General features: G+C 43.2%; 1 protein-coding gene and 1 long non-coding RNA gene across 2 annotated transcripts in view; both read right to left on the bottom strand.

The window, feature by feature from the left end:
* Positions 1-22,344, bottom strand: part of PANX2 (pannexin 2) — a 33,753-nt gene extending 11,409 nt beyond the window's left edge. Inside the window, exons 1-2 of the mRNA XM_075928095.1 lie at positions 21,921-22,344; positions 21,165-21,472 (exon numbers count right to left, since the gene is read on the bottom strand). Coding sequence (XP_075784210.1) covers positions 21,165-21,393 — 229 coding nt within the window. The 5' untranslated portion in view covers positions 21,394-21,472; positions 21,921-22,344. The remainder of the gene's footprint in view (positions 1-21,164; positions 21,473-21,920) is intronic.
* Positions 2,498-17,644, bottom strand: LOC142829229 (uncharacterized). The gene is made up of 4 exons (XR_012903652.1): positions 13,676-17,644; positions 11,109-11,179; positions 6,038-6,179; positions 2,498-5,600 (listed from the first exon to the last, which is right to left on the bottom strand). It is a non-coding gene; the product is annotated as an uncharacterized LOC142829229 (long non-coding RNA).
* Positions 22,345-24,277: the final 1,933 nt, after the last annotated feature.

Genomic DNA, 24,277 nt, shown 5'->3' with positions numbered 1-24,277 from the left:
GGTGCACGTCCACTGGCTGGTGGACACACAGTCAAATTCTCTGAAATATATAATAGATAGCTGTTTCTTTCTCCACTCTTGCCCCCTGTTGGTCCTATGGGGTTATTGCTGTCCCATTCCACAAAACACTCAGGCCACGTCTAGGCTACAGAGAACAATGCTGTGGCGGTTGATCTTCTGGCGTTTGATTTAGTGAGCCTAGTAATGACCCGCTAAATTGAATGCTCAGAGAGCCCCTGCTGATGATAAAACTCCTACTGCTCACAAGGAGCAAGGGAAGTCGACAGGAGCATTTCTTCCATTGACCTCATGCTATGAGGATGGCACTGAAGATCTGCTTAAGATACATAAACTCCATTTTTTCTTTGCCGCAATTGCATATTTTAAGCCAACCTTTGGCTGTAGTGTAGACCTGACCTGAGAGTGAAATCTAGGCTCCACTGAAGTCAGTGGGAATTTTGCCATTGACTGCAATGTCCCCAAGGTTTCATCCTCTCTGAGTACATTTTTATCAAGGAATAGGCAATGTATACAATGTATACAACCTACTTAATGAGATGTTCTTGTAAAAGTGTTTTCTAAAATGGATGATACAAACTCAGCCCCAGTGTAATGCTACTGGTTTCAATGAAGTTACTTCAGGAGTGAATTTAGCTCAACATACTTTACTAACTTAGAAAATGAGTATTGCTCAACTGCATTTAACCTAAATAGACATGTATCCTATGGGCCTGATTACTCTCTCTCTGAAACAAGAGTAAATCAGATACTGGAGAAAAATCAGTACCAATTACAAAACTAACGGCAATATGTGTCTAGATCACAATATGAGGATGTTTGAATCAACCCCAATCTGTTCTTACACCTAGCTGGTTGTCATTTCAACCACCATGGCTGGGTTTGCACAAGGGAGAGGGAACAGGCTACTTGTGTGCCTGCTGAAATTGCCCAGACTCAGATATGTTTTCATTATCTGTTTTAAAGTGCTTTTTTGGTAGGTAAAAAGCATGAACTCTACAAAAAAGAACAGCAAGAGTGTTAAAATCCCAGCTCCAACACTGGGTCAGATATTTACGAGTCTAGTTATAGCATTGTAGCTTTATAATAATCTTTGTATGTCACCTTTCATGGTGAAGGTTCCCACACTACTTTAACAATTTTCCTGTTTCACCAGTAGTATAATCAAGTATAAACAAAGGTGAGGCGTTAACTCACTTCTCATTTGGGGACTATGGAGTTTAGGTTACTTCATGTAGTCACTCCACCTACCCCTGAAATTCAGCCCCCTCTGGGGTGAAACACAGTGTCTGCTTAACTGCATACAACAATACTACACAACTGTTTAGGAAACACAGCAAAGAAACCTGACTGAAATTTGGCCAGGACAGCAGGGCCTACTGGCAAAAAGTGTCATGGGACAAGGATGGCCAAACCATTTAACACAGAGAGCCAAACAGCGGCAGAAAAAATGCGAAGAGCTGCATCCCCAGAATAGAATTGTCGAGCAAAAACAAAAAAAAGTTTTTTTTTTTTTAAAAGGAGGGTGCCTTTTTAAGACGGCTTCCATCTTCCATTTTAAAAACACCATAGCTCTGACCCAGTAAGCACAGGGAAGCCAGGGTGCTGGGGTGGGAGCAGCTTCACGAATCGCGCTTTTGGGGGGCAAGAGCCACATGGGAATCACAAGCCGTGGGTAGGCCATGGCTATCATGGGATCTCTAATAACCCCATGTGGGCAGAATCTTGATAGTAAGTCTCATCCAAAAGACAACACCTACCTATCATCATTGATGGGCACTAACTCACAGCTGGCACAAATGGAAAAATGCTATTTCCATATATACTTGATCACACACATTTTCCTGTAGCACCTGTATTTTGACAGGATTGGAGTTTTTTGGGATGAGAGACTGGGAGTAGAGAAAGAGGCATCTTTTTTTGGCAGTGGTATGGGACAGTCTCCCATCTAAGCTCTGACTACGCCTACTAAACTTATAAAACTGTGTAAGACAACTACATTGATTGAAATGTCAGCAGTTGATATTCAATACAGCTGTTCTAAAGGAAAAATACTTTGAAGACCGAGGGCCAAATTCTGCTTTGATTACACCCACAAAACCCTCTTCTCACTGTAGTGTTTCTTTAGGACAGACATGGCCAACCCGCGGCTCGTGAGATGCATGCGGCTCTTGCCCCCCAAAAGTGTGGCTCACGAAGCTGCTCCTGCGTCCCCCCCAAAAATGGCCCCTGCCCCCTGCCAGCTCCCCCGGCCCCCAGCTTCCCTGTGCTTACTGGGTCGGAGCTGCTGGGTTTTAAAAATGACACCCAAGATGGTGGCTGTCTTAAAGAGGCAACCTCCTTAAAAAAAAATTTTTTTTTAATTTTTTTGTTTGTTTTTGCTCGACAATTCTGTTCGGGGGGGGAGGGGGGCTTTTTTTTTGGTTTTTTTTTGTTTGACAATTCTGGTAAGGCTCTTCACATTTTATCTGCAGCTGTTTTGGCTGTCTTTGTTAAATGGGTTGGTCACCCCTGCTTTAGGACAGGTACTATTGGAAATGATCGTACTGCTATTCTTTATTTGGATAAACTGTATAGTCTGCTATCTGCTAAGATTCTATAGCCTTTTCTTCTGATATTTTCTAACAAAAATGTCCATAGAACTGCAAATTCTTTTGCATTTTGACCACATTTACAACTCCTCCTCCCTTGTCCAATTCAACTCTCAGATACTAAGAATGGGTCAAATCCTGCTCAACTGACTCATAAGTAACTCTCGAAGTCCCTAAGACTACTTGCACCAATAAAGAGGGCAAGATTTGGTCAGCTCTTACAGAATTTTTCAGTGAAATTAAAATAATCAAACCAGATTTTGGTACTGATATATGTAGATATCGGACTTATGCAATACTACTATTTACATCACTTAAAAATTAAAAATTCTTGACCTCTTAAGCAAGACTATAGTTTTCAGGCTAGAAGTCTTAAGCAAGAAAATGTTGTATGTGATCTTTTGTAAATAATAAATCCTGCCTCTACAATATACACAAATAGCAACTTTCATCTTGGAAGATCCCTCAGTACTTTACAAACTCTAAGCTACATCCTGCAATCATTCCCCATGGCAGAACTCCCACTAATGGCAGGGTATGGCTTCTATTTATACAGGAATCACTTCACCCCTCCACTGACATGTAGCCATTTGCACTAGCAACACTATACAACAGACTGTAGGAGAGGAAGAGAACAATAAAGACTTTCGTTAAAACTTCAGGTTATAAGAATATAATCACCCAAGTTGGAGTTTGGCTCAAAGCCCAGGAGTTAACAACACTACCATTGGAAAGAGTATTGCTAAAATATTCACGGCTAGTGCTCAGGGCTTCAATACTACATATGTTATAAAAAGTGAACTGATTTATAGTACACCTGGAAACACTGTCAAGACTGGCAAACTCTCAACTTTCTTTTTTCATTCTTGCAGCTACTTGCAAAATCATGCAGTTTTTGCAAGATTTTCTTCAAAAAGCGTGAATTTCATCTAAAATAAACACTCTTGTTTCTTTTTATTAAACCTAAACTAATGAATACTGGTATGTAAACTCTCATGGACAACTACACTGTAAAAAAATCAGGTCCTGCTCCTGAAAAGACGTATGGTATGTCCAGCAATGGTGGCAGTGGATCGGAAGTATTTAGCCACACACCTCAGTGAAAAAGGGGCATGCAGCAGGGAACTGCCGGATCCCATCCCCACCACAGTGCGCTGCTGGTGAGAGCCTTCCCTGTGGGAAAGGAAAGACTCCACAAGAGGGCGTATATGCTGTTAATAATAACAATGTAGACAGGGGGAGGCACTGCTTGGGCATGTAGAGAACCACCTAGGGTACCTACCCTAAGGATTCAGATAGGTCTTAACTCTGCTCACCTGAGCAGTGCCTTACCACCCTCACTGTTATTTATTCCTGTACTAGGGAGGTGGGAAGTGCATGTACTCCATATGCTACTATAAAGAGCATGGAGGAGTAAGCAGGAGGGTTAACTTTATGCTTTGGACAATCTCTTTGAAGCCAGTGAGATTACTCACAATGCATAAAGTTAAAACATGTGCATCACTCTGAAGCAGCAGTCCTCAAATTTTTGGCCCACATTCCACACAGTGGAATGCAGACCTTTCCACGGACCACCAGCCAACCACCTATGATGACACCTCTTGGCTGGGAGGATGCGTGCAGGAATAGCCTGAGGGAAGGGGGTCTTGATGAGATGGAGGGTGCAGGAGCGGGGTAGGGGCCCACCTGTAAGATGGTTGCAGACCACTAGCTTTGAGAACCACTGCTCTGAAGAAATGTTGGCTTCGGTCCAGATTCAGCATGGTGCTTAAACGTGTGCCTAATTTTAAGCTATGAGGTGTGGCTTAAAATCATTAAAATGATTTGCTTAGCATTAGGAGTGATTGAGCACCTTGGTGAACTGGGACCTAATATGTATGGTGCATAGAGAAAAATAGAATTATATAAGGAAATGCCATTTAATGTCAAGCTTTTAAGAGGTTATTATTAAAAATTCCTTTGATTATTGCTCATAAGTATGGAAAATATATTGATCTGGCTTTTAGTGGATATTTAAAAGAAAAAACGAATTAAGTAGTAATTTATAACTGTTTGTATAAAAGCACAAATAGTCTTTTATAGACAACTCTCGCTCCAGCTAAATAGAGTGCACTCAAAAGCAGACTTGGGACTCTATTAATGAAGGATTTATACCCCATTTATGCTTAGGTTTTTGGAAGTTACCCCAAAAATATCACATACCCTTTATGAATTCACATCCTGCAGTAAGGATTCAACACTGGGGAAGAGATCAAGCAATTCAATAATAAGGAGAAATAGGAATGCAAAAAGGAATACAGTGACCAAGAATAAGCAATTTAAAAATGAGAAAGTCAGCTAAAAGTTGTTATCCATGCTAGTCTAGGCAAAGGTAGTCGGGATTTGCACAAACAGCTCTTTTAGCGTACAATTTAACAACAAAGTTACACACATTCATGAAAGTCCATGGGACTACTCAAATGCTTAACATTATGCATGAAAACCTTGATTAATCAGAGCTATGGGGCTTAAATCTGTAATATGCTGAAGGAGAGCTGAAGGCACTCAGCACCTTCAAAGATTGCTTTGTACCACAATATAATACCCTTAGGCTTTAGGGAACACTGTATAGACCCAGTGATTTAAACAGATAAGTCACAATCCAGATTTACACATATGCATTGGGTAACACTAAAACACAGGCTTCTGCTGGATAGGCCAGATGAGGAGATCTATGAGCTCAGCTAGTACATAGCACTATCACACATTGATAGGTCTCTCATAATGCAGTAGACTGTTATGCCACTCACACTGTGCATATATCACAGTATCAACTTACATGCAATCAAACAAACAGACACAGGCATGCATCATTCACACTGTGTACTTAACTCAGGAATAAACACGCTATAAAGCATGTAACTAAAACATTTTATTTTAAGACAAGTAACTAATTTTTTGGTGTTTTTTAAAATAGTGTTTAAAGGAAAATGGCACTGGATCCTCTTCTCTCTGGAAAAAAAAATTAATGTTACTCAGGTTAAAAAGTTCAATCTAAAAACATTACATTACCCAGCCAGTAACCAGGTCTGCCTTCCCTGTCAATATTGTACAGGAAAGATATGTATAACTCAATAACCACAGATATTTAAACAAATACTGGGTGAAATCCAAGTTTCGCTGAAGTAAATGACAAAACTTCCACCAACTTCACTGGGGCCAAGATCTCATCAGCAATATTTAAAGGACAGTTATGAAAGGTAAGTTCCCCATAACGGCCTATTCCTATAAAAACTTGCACACACAATTCTTATCACATATGTAGTCCTATTTAACTCAGTAAGTAAGCTTATGCACATGCATAAGCATTTTTAGGATCAGGCTCTAAGTTAGTTTTATAAATTGTAAGTATTATTACTATTAATAAAATAAAAAGACAATAACTTTACCTTTATTTAGGATCACGGTCTTCATTTCAGAATTCAGGTTACAAACCTGATGATTCAGTTTTCTTCACGAGGCACAATTTCCCCCATGATGAGAAAGACTAAATGTCTGTATTTAGACTCCTTTTTGCTAGATCCAGTTGGCCTGTTTAAAAGAAAAACAATTAAAAAAAATCAAGAAAAGAGACTACCCTATTGCTAATAGTTCTTAATGTCCCAGATTCTACAAGTCTTACCCATACTGTGTATGATGTACATAAGCGGTCCTGATGTTTAATAGCTTCAGAGCTACCCCACAAACAACTGAAGATGAATAAGGGTAGCAGAAGCAGGCCCAATATTTATAATTGTGGGTATCTTCTGGAGCAGTGTTGCTTCTCTATTTACATACATCCCAGTTGTACACAGCATAGCCCTACATTATCACTACATGAGTAACATACACAGTTATTTGAGAGAGTATTTGCTACAAAATATTAACTACATATAATAGACATTACCATTTTTTAAATTAACTACTCAGCACATACCAAAACACACTTACCAGGGAATGAGGCGTAAAGGCCCCAACATGCCTTGTAATGCCTCTCCCAGGGGCATCACCTGAGCCCAAGGAAGAGAAATACTTTTATGTGGGTCCTCATTGAAACGCAAAGCCTCAGAGTGAGAGGATTAGTTCAGAAATAGCTACTGTTGTAGTTGGGGATGCCAGAAATCCCTAATTGAAAGCCTCTAGACTGCTTTTTATGGGGAGATAGTTTTTCAGTAACGCGCTGTCATCCAATATGTGATGACCATGTGCAGATGATAATATCATTGCACAGAGATGTTCCATGATGATGTACCTCTGCATCCCACTTCAACCATTTCCTCTTGTGCTACACAGAACTCTGTGAGGAAAAACAGGCATCTGGAGGGAAGTGACATTGCTCACCCTCAGAACCACATGTGTTCCTGTACTGTAATCTTGATTTCCATGATGTACAGATTTAAGAGATAATATTAGGCTGATTAGAAGTTTAGGTTCTGGAGAAAATGCATGACCAAAAATGTAATCAAGGAAATTCACCCTATACCTGGGGCCCCAAAAAGAGAGCTGGGCACCATTTACTTCCTAATTAAGCCCTAATTTGAGGAATTAAATGATGTACAGAACTTCTGCCTGGAGGTGAATTTTACCCAAAGTGAATATTTTTTGCATTAAATTTAAAAACAAATAATTAAAATAATTGTTGGCAATTTAAAAATTACTCTCCAATGATCAAAACCCCCAAGCAACTATATAAACACTCAGGCCCAGATACTAAAAGCTATTTAGCCACATAGCCCCCATTTAAGTTGGTGAGAGTTAGGTGATTAAACACTTTCGAGTATCTGAGCTTCATTAACAATGACCACCACAGAAATACTTATAAGTAAACTGTGTTTGCATATGAAATCCCAAAGTGAAATGAATTCTGACTATAGAGTAAAACTGGTTATATACAGCTCAGTCTAGTTTCACAGAAAGTCAAATGCAAAAAATAAACAGCATAAATGGTGGAAAGTATCATATCTGTTATTGTTGTATTATTTTTCATTACTTAAAAATAATTACTAGAAGTGTAAAAAGTTGGTTAGTATTAGACACTTTCCCCCCAGATATAACTAAAAAATAGCTTCAGTTTAAAAAAGAAACAAATATGTCAAAAATGAGATGATAGGGTAGTTAAATTGTAATTCTTCTAGTACATGGGTTCCCAAACTGGGGGACGTGAAGAAATTCCAGGGGGGGCGTGAGGCAACCCAGCTACACACACCCCCGTCAATCCCACCCCAAGTTTTGCTGCTATTTTTTTTGGGAGGGGGGTGTGAGGGTTTCTCAAAAATCAAAAAGGGGGGCGTGATGCCAAAAAGTTTGGGAACCACTAGTAGGTTTTGTTTTGAAGGGGAGATGCAAGCACTTAGACTACTGCTATTTAGAAAACTAGCTGCCCCGTATATAAAGAAACTCAGTTTTGCAAAATTGTCACTGCAGAGTCATGAAAATGTGATCACACAGCATCATAATTTCACTGCAGATGCCTCTTGACCTCTTGAACTGGTCTGCCCATTCCACCAGCTATACATATTGGAAAGAGGCCATGCCTGGTATCCCCAAACACCTGGAGCCTGCAAATGATGAGCTCCCCATAACCTGTAAATGGATTCCACTCCTTCATTTAAAAAAATAATCAGTAATGTCTTTAGATGGCTCTGCACCACCAGTGACCCAGGAATACTGGTAGGATTCCAACCCTCCTCTGTACCATATAATTGACTGGGACTTCTTAGTGGATTGGCTGAAGTGCTGCTCTCTCTTCCCAAAGTCTGTGTGACTGTAAGAAAAGCTGCTGCCACAGTTCTATTGAAGAACTGTGATTCCAAATTAATATAAAGTGTGTAAATATGGGCCTGATCCAAAGTCCACTCAGCCAATGGAAAGACTTTTGGATCAGGCCTGCATTTGGATCAGGCCCTGTGTGATGCAAAAGAAATCTGACAGAATCCTATCAGTTTACTAAAAAATATGCCATCCACAATAACATTGACCTTAATTTAACTCATGCACCACACAGACCTTAATGCTGATAATTAAATGGTGTGGCTGATTCTTACTGAAGCCATTTTCAGCCTCAAATACAATATGGGCTGAGATTTTCCCAGGGTACCTACATGCTGAGTACTTATTAAAATTAATGGGAAATAAGTCTTTAAAATCCTAGTCTATGTATTCCTGGAACTATAGTCATACTCTCAATATTACTTACCATCAATATTACACACTCTCAATATTACCCTCAATATCACCTGTCCTTCTGAAATAAAACTACTGAGCAAGGTAGCATCTAACAAAATAGGTAACTTAGATCAACGTGGATCCCTTCAGTGGTCTGCAAATGCATATTATTCGCACTTCAATCCTCAATTGCATGCATCTGACACCTGAGGATGAGGTTGTGACTAATTCGGACAGGGTCACCCACATAGTGATCCCATGAGAAGAAGGGGATGCTCACATCCTCATGCATTTTCTAAGTCTAAGAACTAGAAGCCAGGAATGTAAAATCCCAGTTAAACAGTTAACTGGTTAAATATTAGGTTGACCCAAATGTTTAACCAGTTAACCAGGAGCTGAACTGAGGAACACTCCAGACCGGCAGAAGTAGCCCTCCGCTGGGGCTGGCTGCCAGCTCCCAGACACACACAGGGGCCACTGTTGGCTCTTGGCTCCCAGCCCCCGCTGGAGCAGCCTCTGTATACGGCAGTCCCAGGCTCCTCGCAGACAGAGGTTGCTCCAGATGCTGGAGCAGCTCCTGCCTACAGGGCATTCAGGTCCACGGACAGGGGCAACTCTGGACAAGAACAGTCCCTGTCCACGGAGGGTTTCCTCACTGGTTACCGGTTAACTGGAACCGGTATGCATTATCCATTAGGGCGATGCTTACCGGTTAATTTTTCATATCCCTACTAGAAGCCAGAACAAATAACTGCAAGTCACTTCCAGACATACTGTGTGATCTTCATACTGTTCCTCAGAATTGTTTTCTGACTATAGTATCTACTGGATAACTATGCCTTTCCTCTTAGGTTAAGCTCATGACAGGCATGGGCGTGCACAAGCGGGGGGACAAGAAAGGGACATGGACACCTTCTCCCCCATAACTGGCAGAGGCACAGAACTCCTCCAGCCCCAAGGCTGTGGCAACAGGAGCAAGCCCCTCTGGCCCTGGCACAGAAAGTGACACTTTACAAGAGGTCAAATTTAACTTCCCACGCCTGCCCCCGACATCGGGCCAGCTTGCATTTATTTACATGGCCCTGTCAAATGTATAGCCATGAAAAACATCATGGAGTGTAAAAGTAGATCTCCCTTGTGAAATCTAGCTATTGGAGGGGTAGGGCTGGGGAACCCCAACTGGACGCTCCTACTGTTCACTGGGTTCCAGCTACCTGTCCATTGGGCTAAAAAAGAATGGGACTTTCTCTTCCTCTGCACCATTGCTCTTGGGGGAGCTCAGGCCCACCTTCAGGTACCTCCCCTGACTGCAGGAAACCTCCTGGCTGCTACCAGTATTACAAGTGAAATCAGACCCATCTCTTCCTTTCCTAATCTCCCCCAGCTGTGGGAAGCTCTGGGGCTGCTGCCTTCAAAGCCCCACTTTTAAGACAGCTCCGAAGTGAGGGTGGCAATCCCGCAACATCACCTTTGAGACCCTCTATAATGACCCCATTTTGGGTTGGGATCCCCCATGGTGACAACAGCGTGAAATTTCAGATGTAAACATCTGAAAATGTGAAACAGACCAGCCCTTTGGCTGAGAAACTGATCAAAATGGACCATGAATTTGGTACGGCTTTATTTATTTGTGAACTATCTCTAACCTTTGGGTGAAATCCCCCTCAGTGCAGAGAGCATGCAAAAGACTCTGTATACCATTTATAACCTGCCTAAGGTTCTGATTCTGCAAAACATATGAGCACATGCTTAAACCCATTGCCTCTTCTGTCATCCTATTTGTTGAATCAGAGCCTACAACTCTGTTATAAGTAGTTCTTAAGTAGGGCTGAAATATCTATGCAAGTCCTTTGCACTTCTGTACCTATGGGCAAATTTCTGCTCTTAATTATACCTTCATGTAAACAAGGCAGAATTTGGCCCTGTATTCTTAGCAATAATAATAAAAATACAGTTTTTTGTACTTTACTGCTTATATGTTGCTCTAGGTGCAATCAGAGAGAGAATTTTGAAAATAATCATTTAAAATTAAAAGACACTTTATAATTCAGATGAGTGAGCATATGTAACATCTTGAAACAAGAATATTAATAGGAAAAGCTTATCAGAGATACCAGAAAAGAGAACCTCATTGTTCAATAAATAAATCCTCAACAAATACAATTTAAAACATACCATAAATAATGAAATGCATCAGGAGACATTGAACTCATGTAGAAACTATACTTCACAGTGAAATAAGCATCATTTATACAGAAATGATTACATATCAGGAATTAAAACATAAAACTTGGACTCATCAGTCATTTAACTTACTGTCTCCTTCCATTACTTCCTCATGAGAATTTTCTAGCAGAAGGGTGGTAGAGGGCTGAACTAGGTAACTGCTAAGAGACATAGAAATACAGTATTTGTGAGCAATGTTTGGTATTTGAAGGCATCAATTTATAAATTTAATAAGAAGACCAACACCAGAGCTTGGCCTTTTGACCAAAACGTAAATCCTCTGACTGCCAATGTTCTGCTTTATTAGAAGTATTTGCCAGCTTTTGAGGAGAAAAATGAACATATGATAGTTGACTGAGATATGAAAATTATGATTCACTGCAACTGGAAAGCACTGGGTTGTGCACATAATAACACAAAAGATGTAATTTGGCAAATCTTAAATTCCATCATTAGAATTCAGGCTTTCTCTGACAGATCAGAAATCAAACATTTCAACACCGTGACATTTAAAATGGAATGTAACATGCACAGCAATGCATTCATTCCCTTTTGGAGCCTGCTCTTTGGTGCTTTACTCAGAAAATCTCCCATGTACATCTATGAGAGTATTGTCTGAGTAAGCAGCCCAACACCAGGCCTGGCCTGTTCAATTAACATTTTTCTTTTTAATATTTAATATTTAAATCACACAGGAAAATAAAACAAGAAACACAAACTGAGCAGCTAAGTGCAAGGACCAAATTCGTCCTAATCTAAAGTAGGCTGAAGAATTTGGTGTCTGAGAGGATGCAGCAACACCAAAAATGGTAATCTCACTCTAACATCAAAACCACTCTCCTGTCAATCATATTGCAGCTATCCACAGTACAACTTCAGAACCTGCCAAAGGAGAAAAGTATTCTGCACAGACTACCCTCTGGATATGTACATTTCTACCTATTTGTGGGCGAGGTTCAGGTCCATGAGTTTCATGGCTACAGACAGGAAGAACTGAAGGGAGAGTTAAACGGCACTGGTCACAAAATGATACACTTCAAAATCACATTTAATGTTGTATCTATAATTTAAGCTTCAAACACTTTGATTTTAAAAATTGTAAAAGGACCTATATATAGAAATGTGCCTGTAGTGCCTCAAACATTTGGGATTCTTTAGATCTAGATCCAAACTTCACAGCCCTGGCCTGTCTCTAGAATGGGAGAAATTAAAAAAAAAATCCAAAATGACTGCTGAACTTTGGGGTGAACTGGATTTGGGCTTGATTCTAGATTAGAATCACATGTCTGTCCTGTGGTTATGAGTTTATTAGTGTGTAATTAAATGGAATTTTGTGGTGGCTTATCATTTCTTTACACATTCTTCCAAAAATATGTTAAAGATGCGAAATTAGGAGCAGTAAAATTCTGAGTCAGTAAGAAAATATTGAAATTGTCACTTTAAATAAAAACTGAAAAACCCCTAGTAATATAAACTTACTACGCCAGTTGGATCTGACATTTCTAATATGAAAGGCTAACAATAAATACTGTGTAAATTTCACAAGTGATACCATAAAATTATAATCTCACAGCCTGCTTCTCTGCTGTTTGGCACCTGGTATAGTTATTTTACCTGTGCAAATTGAGGATACAATACTACTAAATCAGATTCCCCCATTCACATGCCACTGATAGTGTTTTAAACATACTTTGCACAAGTATAAATTACACAAGTGTGGTGTACTGCAAGGTGTATTGAAATTGTAAGCTATAGCTTGAAATGCTTAGGGGTTTTCCAGGTCCTGCTTTCAGGCCAGCAGTATCTGTAGGGAAGCATGTGATTGAGGACCAAGCACCAGTTGGTTTGCAAACAGTCACCCCAGTGTAAAGTAGGGATATTAAAATGTGTTTATTTTTGTAAATGTATAATTGCTGAAATGTTCTCAGTGGTTAATCTCCCCAGGGGTGGGAGTGATGTCTGTAGAGAGCCATCTTAAAAATTGACTCCCCGTGAGTACCGGCTCCCATTCCCACTGCTGCTGCCTCTGATACAGAAGCAGCAGCAGCATGGGGGGGGGGGGGGGAACAGGCAGCTCTCGCTAGCCCTCCTTCTGTGGGATGCAGCGGGGTGAGGGTGGGGGTAGCAGGCAGCTCCACAGGAGCTGTCACACATAGGGAGCTGGCTTAAAAGCACCGATACAGAGGCAGGAGTGCAGGGGCTGCACATAACCGTGATGGTTAACTGATGACATTCACATCCCTAGTATAAAGAGGGGTAGGTTATGTGTCTCTGTTTTAGGGAAACGCCTGCTTTCTATCTGTTTTTGTGTTCTTGTGTGTTATTCTGAATTTTAGGAGATAAAAGTAGTGTTATATTACCACCCTGCACCAAGAGTATTTATGTTTTTATTGTATGTTTCTCTGTTTCTTTGCCATGAACATAACAAGGTACCAGACAGCAAAGCATCAGGTCTGTGGCTAAGCAATGTTAAGGAATGGGAAACACAAGGGTTTCTGACCCTTTGAAGGATCATGTACAGACATGTACCATGCAAGGAGAAGTTGCATGAAATATGAAATTGCATGAAATATGAAATTTCTAGAGACGGGTGCATTAATCTTCTCTTACGAACATGGCTAGGGACATCCTTGGTATTTTGACAGAAATACAAATACCTTTGGCAATAAAGGAAAGAGTCCAAATATGCACAGATGGTAGCTTTCATCTTAAATTAAAAAAATCATCCTTTTGTTGTCCTTTAAGTTTCAGACAATAATTCCTAAAGGAAAACACAGAATAAAAACAAGTTAATTCCTCTGGGCCAACCAGCTGTGTGCATTTGGATTTGTTATTCTCTGTACTACCTCCAACACCACAGGAGCCAACTCCTCAAGAACTGGTTATTGTATGAATATTTGTAAATAAGGCTTTAAGCCTTGAAATTTTAGAAAATAAATGTTGGGTTCAATTTAAATACAAATCCGAACCCATTCAGCCAAAGAAATATAGGATAATCTTACTCCCATTAAAGACAAAATGCTTGCTGATTTCCTATGGGAGTAGAATCAGGTTCTGTTTGAGAAACAATTTTTCTATGGGCCCGGGGTAGGCACCCGCAGAGGTTTAGCCGCGTTGTGGGAGGGGAAGGGAGCGGGGGGGGGGGGGCATGAGGGTCACAGATGGGGAGAAGGCTCATGCTACACCATTGGACTGACTCTCAAGCTCCCAGATTTCTTTGATAGCATGATACCTGAGTATCTTTATTAGAGGCCTTTGAACCCTCACTGTAGTTATCTGGTGCCAACTACAAACATGCTATGTATAGCCACTGACTCACTCTCTGAGAAGTTTGCTTTCTAGGAATCGTGTTTTCTTATTTAAAAAACATTAAAGAACTTACAGTGTCAATAATAACGCTGTTAAAGGAACTACAAGTTGAATTTTTCTAGCCTGGCACCCCAGAATTTGACTAGTACCGAACCAGAGAATTTATGGAACCACGGGAGGTGTCTAGCAGCATTACTAGCACTTCCACTGCTTACTGGGCTCTCAGAAGACATTTAAGGGTAAATTAGAGCTAAATAACAGCACAAAACACTGACAGCCAGGACCAGTGGCTATAAACAAACTGTGGAAACTTGGACACACCCATGATAAGTGGACCTCCGGCTAACTAAATTATGCCGTACCACAGATGTTGCTGGACCAAGAGAGTTCCAGACTAGAGAAGTTCAACCTGTATACTTGAGGAAGTGTCCACAGGTCTCTCCTGAAAATGGTTCTGAAGAGCATAAGCAAAAGGTGAATTTCACCTCTTTGCAGGGGATCAGCAAAAGAACTATGGTATGCACCAACTAAGCCCTAACTTCCCTCAGAGTGAAATCCTGGCCCAATGACGTCAATTGCAAAACTACCATTGGTTTTAATGTGCTCAGGATTTCACTCTCAAGATCATATTAAGTTCGCCCTGAATGCATTGCCATCTAGCAGTGAAAACTAGGGAGGAAATTATTTTATTTCTTAATGGATTTTATTTATATTACAGTTTCTTACATCTTACAAATGTGAACTCAGAGGTCAGTCTATCTTTGAAGCAAAGTCAGGAATAAAAGTTCATAAAGGGTAATGGCAAAGGCACATCTGATGGAAGAAAGGTTCTTTCATATTTAAAGTAATAAGTAAAAGATGAAGCTCACCTACACTGTGGCCTTATCAGAGAATTACCATAAGACTTAGTTCAATGCCTGGTGAACTACTAAAGTCTTCTTTATATGCTAATAGAATTATGAAAACAGTAAATCATATTCTTAATTTCTCAGTGGTGATGTAGAGATAAAAGCAATCAGGTATCAGTGCAATAAGTGTGGAATAAATTGCCTAGATAAACAAAGAAAAAGTTATGGTAACAAACAAATATTTGTCTTACAAAATAAACATGGTAGGAATATGAAATAACTTTCTCTTTACTTTACCCATCATGTTAAATCATGCAATAGATATTATGATATTTAAGACTGGAGATGGATTGCCTTTTAAATAATCATGACATGTGTTGTTTGTCTTCTTATCTAAAGTTTAATTGTGCTTTTTAATATTCACTTTCTAGGCCAATGAGGCATGGGCTGGGCAGTGAAAACCAAGTTTTCTTCTGCTACATTTCCTTTTGCAAGTCACTTGTATAGCACAACAAGCAAGCTGTCCAGTCAAGAGGACACTACTCCACATGCTCCACTATATTGCACAGACACAGTTGACTCCTATTTACTCCTTGCTTGGTCCTGAATACATAAATACTGGGGTAGAGAAGGGGCTTGAAGGGGCTCAGTTTACCCCATATATTAGTCATACAGCCCCTTCCTACAGTAAGCAGAAAAAGTTGCAAGAAACCATTGTTCTGAGTCCACCATACCTGTATAACAACCTTAAATATGCACACTGTACTCAAGTGTTTTACAGGTACCCGTTGCATGGCAGAGGAGCCCATAGATTTATTTTTATTTAGCCAGACTACACTCACTTTAAGTAGCTTTCATGGATATTACTGCTTACAAGAATTAGGATTCAAGAAGTATCTGTTTTATTGTTTATTCTGACACAATAACTGCTGCATTCATGGGCATAAAGCAGCGTTTTGGAAGGTTCCATGGTATTTGTGATAAAAATACAGTAAAAAAAGCACTCCATTTTTGCCAGTGGAGTTTGCATTTTCTATATCCACTATCTAACTTGCCAGTAGATATACAGCAGCAATCAAAACAGAAGAGAGTAGCTAGACTTTGAAAACAATAGTGACAGTACATGGCTAAGGCATATTACAAGCACCATGAAGCAGGGTATGCACTAATAAATATCACATAACAATAAGGCATGTGTTCAACAGGACTAACATCATTAGTAAACACAATGTACAATCTCTCTGAACAAATATAATTTTGTTAAAAAGTCTGAGTAAACAGAGCCTTGGTAATAAAAAATACTAGGGCTATGTCTACACTGCCGAGAAAAGTCGGAAAAAGATACACAAAGTTGCATACAGTTTTCCACTTTTTTCCTCGAAAGAAGCTTTTCAAAAATTTGGCCCATCTCCATGGGGTCAAATTTTGGGAAAAACTCCTCTTTTTCACCACGAGGAATACAGGGATGCCAAAAGAACACGTCTGCTTTTTCGGAAACTGTGGCAGAGCTTTTCCGGGATACCAGAAAAGTTCTGCATCTAGACATAGCCTAGGCTTATGATCCAGCTGATGATTCAGCTCCTACTAGAATTAATGGGAGTTTTGATACTGATTTCAGTGAGTAGGACTGAGTTCTTAGTAATCAGAAGCCCTGATCCTGAGTTCTTAGCCCTTCCAAAAGAAGAACATTTAGTTACACCAAATCTACAATGAATGTACATTACAGTTTTATTATCAGCTCAATTATTTTTTTCATCCAGAGTGTCTTTTATTTTACCTCCCTCTTCATGTTTTCTTTTTCTGAGTTTTGGAGAATGTGAGCAACACAAAAACCTCACTGGAGAGCAGAATGTGGCTCATTTTCCCAGTACAATATAATGTTGTTTTTTGTGCTGAGAGGTGAGATTTGTCGTATTTTTTTTTCTTTCAACCAACTTCAAATGGTGGAAGTTACAAGTTTTCAAATTACATATAGCCCATCATAGCTTGAAAGTTCATCAACAGAAGTTGGTGCAATAAAGGATTGCCTCATTCATATTCTGGGGTCAGCATGGCTACAACAACACTGCAAAAACTGCTTTTAACCTATACGTTACTGTTTAGTGATCCCCATGTGAACTTAGTATATAGAGTCTGTAACTAGACTCAGATGATTTTGGTTTGGTCTATTTGAATAAATTGTTTGACTGTTAAGGATACAGACTATCCCTTCCACACATAAATCTTCCTAAGGGTAAAATATGTTCCTCATGCTGCAGTTAAAAGTGGATTTTCCCCTGCAGGGAGTGCAGTTTAAGCCAAAAGGGAAAATGAAGGAATTATGTCAGTAAAATCAGCAGATCTGCTAGATCAGGGGTGGGCAAAATATAGCCTGAAGACTGAATCCATCCGCCAAGCCACCAGGTCCAACCCCGGGAAGTCTCAGCCAGGCTCCCTGCCTGTCCCGTCTCCTCTCTGAAGGCTGCAAGCCCAGAGTGAACAGGGGTGGAGCGGCAAGAGGGGAGGGGGCAGGAAGAATAGGCAGTCTGCAAAGTACCTCTCCCCCTCTGGCCTCACAGCATTCAGAGCCGCACATGATCCCTGCAGCCAGTGTAGGGGCATGGAAGGCAGGGACCCTGGCTGAGGAATCTATTGGGCTTCTGGCCAGGAACTGCCCAGGTAAATGTCTCTTGGCCACAGCCTGCCTCTGGCACCCCAGCTCCTCCCTCCCCCCCAAACACTTACCCACCTCCTGCACTCCTACCCCCTCCCAGACCCTGCACCCCAATCTCCTGCACCCCTCCCCCAGGTCACAACCCCCTACTAGACCCTGCACTCCCTACTGCACCCCTCCTCCAGGTTGGAGCCCTCTCCTACATCCTAGACCCTCATGGCCCCTGCTTCACCCCCTCCTACACTCCAGTATCCTGCCCCTGGTCACAACCTCACAACCCTGTCCTTTATCCCAAACTCCCTCCCAGATCCCATACCCCATCCTGCACCTCAATCCCTTACCCCAAGCTCTCTTCTGCACCCAACCTCCATCTCAGAAGAGTGTAGTCCTTGACCACTTACCAAATTCTTGGCATGCCGTACCCAAATATTATTGCCCATCCTCACACTAGATCCACATGAACCTGTTTTCCTTGCAGAGTGACATCCAATCTGAGAATCTCTCTGCCTTCCTTTTCTTTAATTACATGGTTTCCTTTAGATCTCTTTCTCTGAGAGCAGGTCTACACTAGAGCTGCTAAATTAATCCCTGGGAATCAACAAGTCTTGAGAGGACTGTAAACATGGAGGTGAATTACTGTTGCTTTCACCAATTAAGTCGTGGATAAATTTCTACTGGAAAATCCACATCATCCAGAGGTAAATTGTCAAACTCCTTCCCTCTCCTTCAGGAGGTTACTTTTAAGACACACAAATCCCAAAGCCTACAGATGTCACACAAAGAGACACTTACAGCTACAGGTGGAGTTCTTCCTTCTATCTACAGGAATGGATGGGGTTCTACTTTATTTTGTTTCGCTCCACACCAAGATGAAAAGAGAGTCTAAAGCCCTTAAATTCTGTCATAATGGCTTTCAAAAGTGACTAGTGATTTTGCATTCTCAATATGAGTGAGCTAAAGGGGGCTAATTTTCACAGAATTGGTGCTCAGCACTTTTTGAAAATGAGGCTCCTTCAAAATGGCTCAGGTCAGGCATTCCCGCCCCCCCCCCCAAAAAAGGCAATAAATGTTGCTATTCATGTATACAAATCTTGGGCTATAAATCTAAATAAAAAAAAGTTTTAATATGTAACATCGAAAACATCTTCCATTTAAAAAATAATTTGTCAAACAGTTAATCCTTCATATGGTTTATGAATATTTAATAATGAAAACATAGGATACAGAGCTGTAAAAGTCAGCTTCAATGCATGCCTAATAAAGACCTGACCTTGTCAGGATCCCTTAGACAAAACTCCTACTGAAGTCAACACAACCTATTAACTCTATTAGGTGCAGACTGCATTCCCACATTTTTAAACACAAATTTTATATTGATTTTAGTAAGCAGCCTTAGATCACTTGTGCAAGTGGTCAAATTAATACAATAAAGGCTTAAGAGCTGTATTCATCAAGTCAATATTTCACAACCTAAAATGCCTTTACTTGAGGGACAAATGATTTCAAAAGACCCATAACAATTTATACAACCCTAATTTTCAAAGTTCAATATGAAGGATTGATTCACAGACCATAAAGGCTCTGAAGGGAATATTAGGGTCAATCTAGGTGAAAATAATTTTTTGCAAGTGCCAGAATACCAATTTTCACAATAGACAGTAACCACAAATGGTAAGTTATATGGGCTCATGGTACTTGTGCCTGTCTCCACCAATGTTTGCGTTTATATTTTCAGAACTGTCCTCTCCATAGGATGGACCGGGGCAACCACCATAGCCCTGCGCTTCAGGGGCAAGTGGAGTCCAGGGCAGCCTGGGGTAGTGGGGACCCTGAAGCCTTTAACAATGAGCAACCTGGCCCCAGTTCACCCCACCAGCTCCTGAATTCGCTCAGGGGAGGAAGCCAAAAAACAACAGGATGGTGGTGGTGTTTTGGGAGATGGGATGGAACAGGGGTGGAGAAGGGACGGGGCAGAAAGAGGTGGGACTGGGGCAGGCTGAGTCCAGGTTATTCACTAGTATCAGTACTAGGTCCCCTTCCCCCAACTCTTAGGCTACCCTTGATCCCGTATTGCCCTGAAGCACAGAGCCCCCTGAAGCACAGGCCCCGGGGTGGTTGTCCTGATCTCTCTTATGGACTGGATGGTTTGCTTAGACCCATTTTAGGCACCACCAAAAATTATACAAACCTGGTGCTCATTAGGGATATGAAAGTGTAAACATCTACATGGTTGACTGATAAGCCTGGGCCTACCATGCATGGTTACATGCAGGCCTCTCACCCCTTGCTGCCTCTGATATAGAGGCAGCACTGTGGGTAGTGTGGCAGGCAGGAGCTGGTGCTCATGGGGAAACGTCTTTTAAGCCAGTTCACCGCATGTACCGGTTCCCGTGGAATCGGTTGCCCCCCTGCATATAAACTTTTCAGCAGTTACACATTTTAACATCCCTAGTGCCCATGACAGTAACATAATCTAGGGGACCAGTAAATAATCTCTTTCACAATCACAATTGGGCCTACCACAATGCAGGTGTATATGTGTATAAAATCACTACTGTTCACCTAACAGTGCAAGTACACATGCAGGCAACCTATTAGACCATTTGCATACAAAAATTTTAAAAAAATCATTTTTGGTAGATCAGTTTAATAAACTAACTAAAGAGGCTGCCCCAGCTCCTTTTCACACTTGCATCCACCTGTGGCATGATAGCATGGATCAACTCCTTTCAACTCCAGCAAGCACACCAGAGGTCAGAAGAGTAACTGATCAGAAGAAATCACTGCCTTCCACACAGGGTTGGCTCCCACACCTATTGGTTTAAAGGGGCTTGCATGTGTAAGGGGAGTGAGATGGGGGGCCTGCATCAAGCAGTGGTGGTGAACCTATGGCTTGTGAGCTGGATGTAGCTCCCTTCCCCTTACTTTGATCTCTCCCATGATGAGGCTCAGGGTTCACCAGCGTGGTCAGCTAGTGCTCATGCTTCAGCCCCATGGCAAGTCCCCAAGCCTTGGTGCCCTACACGCGGCTGGAGCAGTAGCAAAGCCCCAGCACTCAGAGCTGAGTGTGAGTGAGGCCAGTGTCTTTTTTTGTTTCTCACTTGAGTGTGGCCCCCCTACTGATTTTTCTGTGGGCCAGTGACCCCGACCACGAAAGGGTTCCCCATCCCTGGCTACCGCTCTAGAGAGCCAGCTGCCCCCAGAGAAAGCTGCACAATGCTCTCGCCATCTGCTGCCCTTTCCCTGCCTCCCTCCCCGGCTCGCCCTGCTGCGCTCTAGCGCCCCCACCCGGGGCCGGGTGGCGCCGGGCTGCGGGCGGCGTCCTGCTGCCCTTACCGGCGAAGTTCTTGGTGAAGACCAGGGTGACGAGCAGAATGGGGATGAGGACGGTGCCGATGGTGACCACGCGGTCGAAAGGCAGCTCCAGCTTGAGCTGCAGCAGCAGGGCCGCCAACGAGCCGGCGGCCTTGTCGTCCTGCTGCCCGGGCAGGATCAGCTCCTTCAGCTTCTCGCCCGCCAGCAGCGCAGTAGCCATGTCGGGATGGTTATCGATGATGTGTTGCATAAGCGGCTGCAGGCGGGTTCACGCCACTCCAGGCTCCTCGCAGGGCGGCGGTGTTTCGCCTGGGTGTGACGCTCCCAGCCTGCAGGGCGACACCGACAGTGAGACCAGCCCGTGCCGATGGATGCCGCAGCCAGGGGCCAGGCCAGGTGGGGTGGCGGGCTGGCTTGCAGCAGGGGCACCATCTTTGGCTCGTAGAGATGCTGCTCCTATGGAGACAGCGGGTCTGCTGCCGCCCGGAAGTTATCCCGGGCAGGCTCCTCGGCCAGGCAACAGAGCTCTGCCGGAGCAATGATGCAGCCAGAGCCGCACGGCGAGAAATCAAAAGTGCCACCCAAGCGAGGCGGCGCTGCGAGCTGGGCAATGCCAGCCAGGGAAGGGCCCCCCTGCACGAGAAGGCAGCGGTAAGAACCATGCATCCAATGCAACGAGCTCTGCAACACCCAGCCTGCCATGCCAGAAAAGCCGGCCCGAGCCGGGCTGCCAGGGCTCGGGTAAAGTGCCGTAGGCACCGGGAGCAGAGCATTTACCTTGTAACTTTGGGCTCTTCAGCTCCAAGCGGATGCCAAACGGTGACGTTGTAAATAACCGCAGAGGAGAAAACAACCTACCCGCCTCGCTCCCTGCCGGGAGGAGGGACGGCCCTTCCCCAGCAATGCAATGGCCCCAGAAGCGGGGCGCGCGCGGGGGTTATTTAGCAGCGCTCGTGACTGCCGCGGCTGAGAGGCGCTTGCAAGGCGATGTCCGCCTGCAACGAGCAGGAGCAACGTGCAGAGCGGTTGAAGAAGGGGCGGGCAGCGGGAGGAGGCTGCAGCCCAGGAGCCAAGCGGCTGAACGCAAGGGGTCCTTTCAGTTTTTAAGCCAAACATCTGGAGCCTGCCTCGTTAGAAGCAGCCTCCGGGGTGGGGGTGATTTGCAGGGGAGGGGAAACTGGGAGCAGCGTTAGCTGTTACCAGGCAGGCACGGCACGGCACGCAAATGGGCTGCAGTGTAGCGCTGCCACGCGCTAGGGCTGTGCCGCCGCAGCACGGCCCTGGGCTGCAAGCAGCCGGATTTGGAACTTCACTGTTTCGAGCATGCACTGCACCAGCCTCACCGGAACGGGGGTGCCCCACCTGGGCACCCTGGCATCAGAACCGGCTCCCTCCTGCAGCCCGTGCTGGAAGGAGGAGGGAGGGATCGCAAGGAGAGGGGCACAGCAGCCTTTGTTCCCGGAGACAAAACATGCCCTAGGGTGTGGAAGGACGGGTCCAGATAAGCAGACTCGGGGAAGGGGCAGGAGATGAGGCTGAGAAAGGAGGCGATGGCCTGCAGGCTGAGTCACAGAAGCTGGGGGCTAAGAAGGAGTCCAGGGGGAAAAGTTACTAACCCTGGGGTGAGCAGTTCGTATTTTTGCCCAGAACAGGACAAGAGCCTTACAGAGGTTGAGTTCTTGGCAGGTTGACCTCAGTATCTCCTGCCCAAGCTCTGCTATTAAAGGCACAGGGTAGTCCAGCACCTACATATAGTCTCTCATTATCTGAAATAGAATCATAGAATCATAGGACTGGAAGGGACCTCGAGAGGTCATTGAGTCCAGCCCCCCACCCTCAAGGCAGGACCAAGCTCCCTACACCATCCCTGACAGATGTCTATCTAACCTGTTCTTAAATATCTCCACAGAGGGAGATTCCACCACCTCCCTTGGCAATTTATTCCAATATTTGACCACCCTGACAGTTAGGATCTTTTTCCTAATGTCCAATCTAAACCTCCCTTGCTGCACTGATGCAATGACCTTCCAAAACAGCCTTGGCTCAATACAATATTCAGGCTGGCCAGCTCTTGCAATTTTAACAACCCCAGGAATGATACTACAGGAGATGTCAGCTTTCATTTGCAAATATTAGGTATATAGCTCTCCTACATTTAGAGAAAAGCTTGAAAAGTAAAGCAAGTGCACCCTGAAAATTCAAAAATCAGAACAGCGACAAAGAAGAGCCCAATGATTTTAAAACAAATCTCATGATTTTTGCAAGCCAGGCTCTTTTGAAGATTTGTGGAGTTGGCAATATTGAAAACTTTACACACAAACACTAATTTTATATATACGAGCATCACACATATTTTTAGTGTTTAAAAGAATTCTATTAGTTTATGTAAGTGTAGTATATTTGCAGTTAGCCTCAGATCTGTTCAAGTGTCTTTTTGTTCTGATTGGCTGACGAGTACTTGTCATTCTGCACAAAACATAGTTTCACTCCTAAAATGCATTTAAAAAGCCATATTTGTCAGTTATTGTCCTTAACACACCCAGGGTATGTCTACACTACAGAGTTAGTTCGAACTAACGGACGTTAGTTCGAACTAACTTTCATAGACGCTACACTAGCGCTCCGCTAGTTCGAATTTAATTCGAACTAGCGGAGCACTTAGTTCGAACTAGGAAAACCTCATTTTACGAGGATTAAGCCTAGTTCAAACTAGCTAGTTCGAATTAAGGGGTGTGTAGCCCCTTAATTCGAACTAGTGGGAGGCTAGCCCTCCCCAGGTTTCCCTGGTGGCCACTCTGGCCAACACCAGGGAAACTCTATTGCCCCCCCTCCTGGCCCCGGACCCCTTAAAGGGGCACGGGCTGGCTACGATGCCCGTGCCAGGTGCAAGCCTGCCAGCACCCAGCCAGCAGACCCTGCACCTGGCACGGATCGAGCCAGCCACCCGATGCCCCCCAGCCCTCCCCCTCTTCCCGAGACCAGGCTGGCGGCTCCCGGGAGCTTGCCTGGGACCGCAAGAGGCGGGCACCCGCCTGGGCTAGTGCATGAAAATCAAGGGGGTCCACTGAGACCCCCGACCCTGAGCCCTGAGCTTACAATGGCCGTCCTGGGTCAGACCAAAGGTCCATCTAGCC

This window comes from Pelodiscus sinensis, chromosome 1 (genome assembly GCF_049634645.1).
Source record: "Pelodiscus sinensis isolate JC-2024 chromosome 1, ASM4963464v1, whole genome shotgun sequence".
NCBI classification, from domain to species: domain Eukaryota; kingdom Metazoa; phylum Chordata; order Testudines; family Trionychidae; genus Pelodiscus; species Pelodiscus sinensis.
Note: the sequence above shows the minus strand (reverse complement) of the source record. Positions and strands in the feature narration are given on the sequence as shown.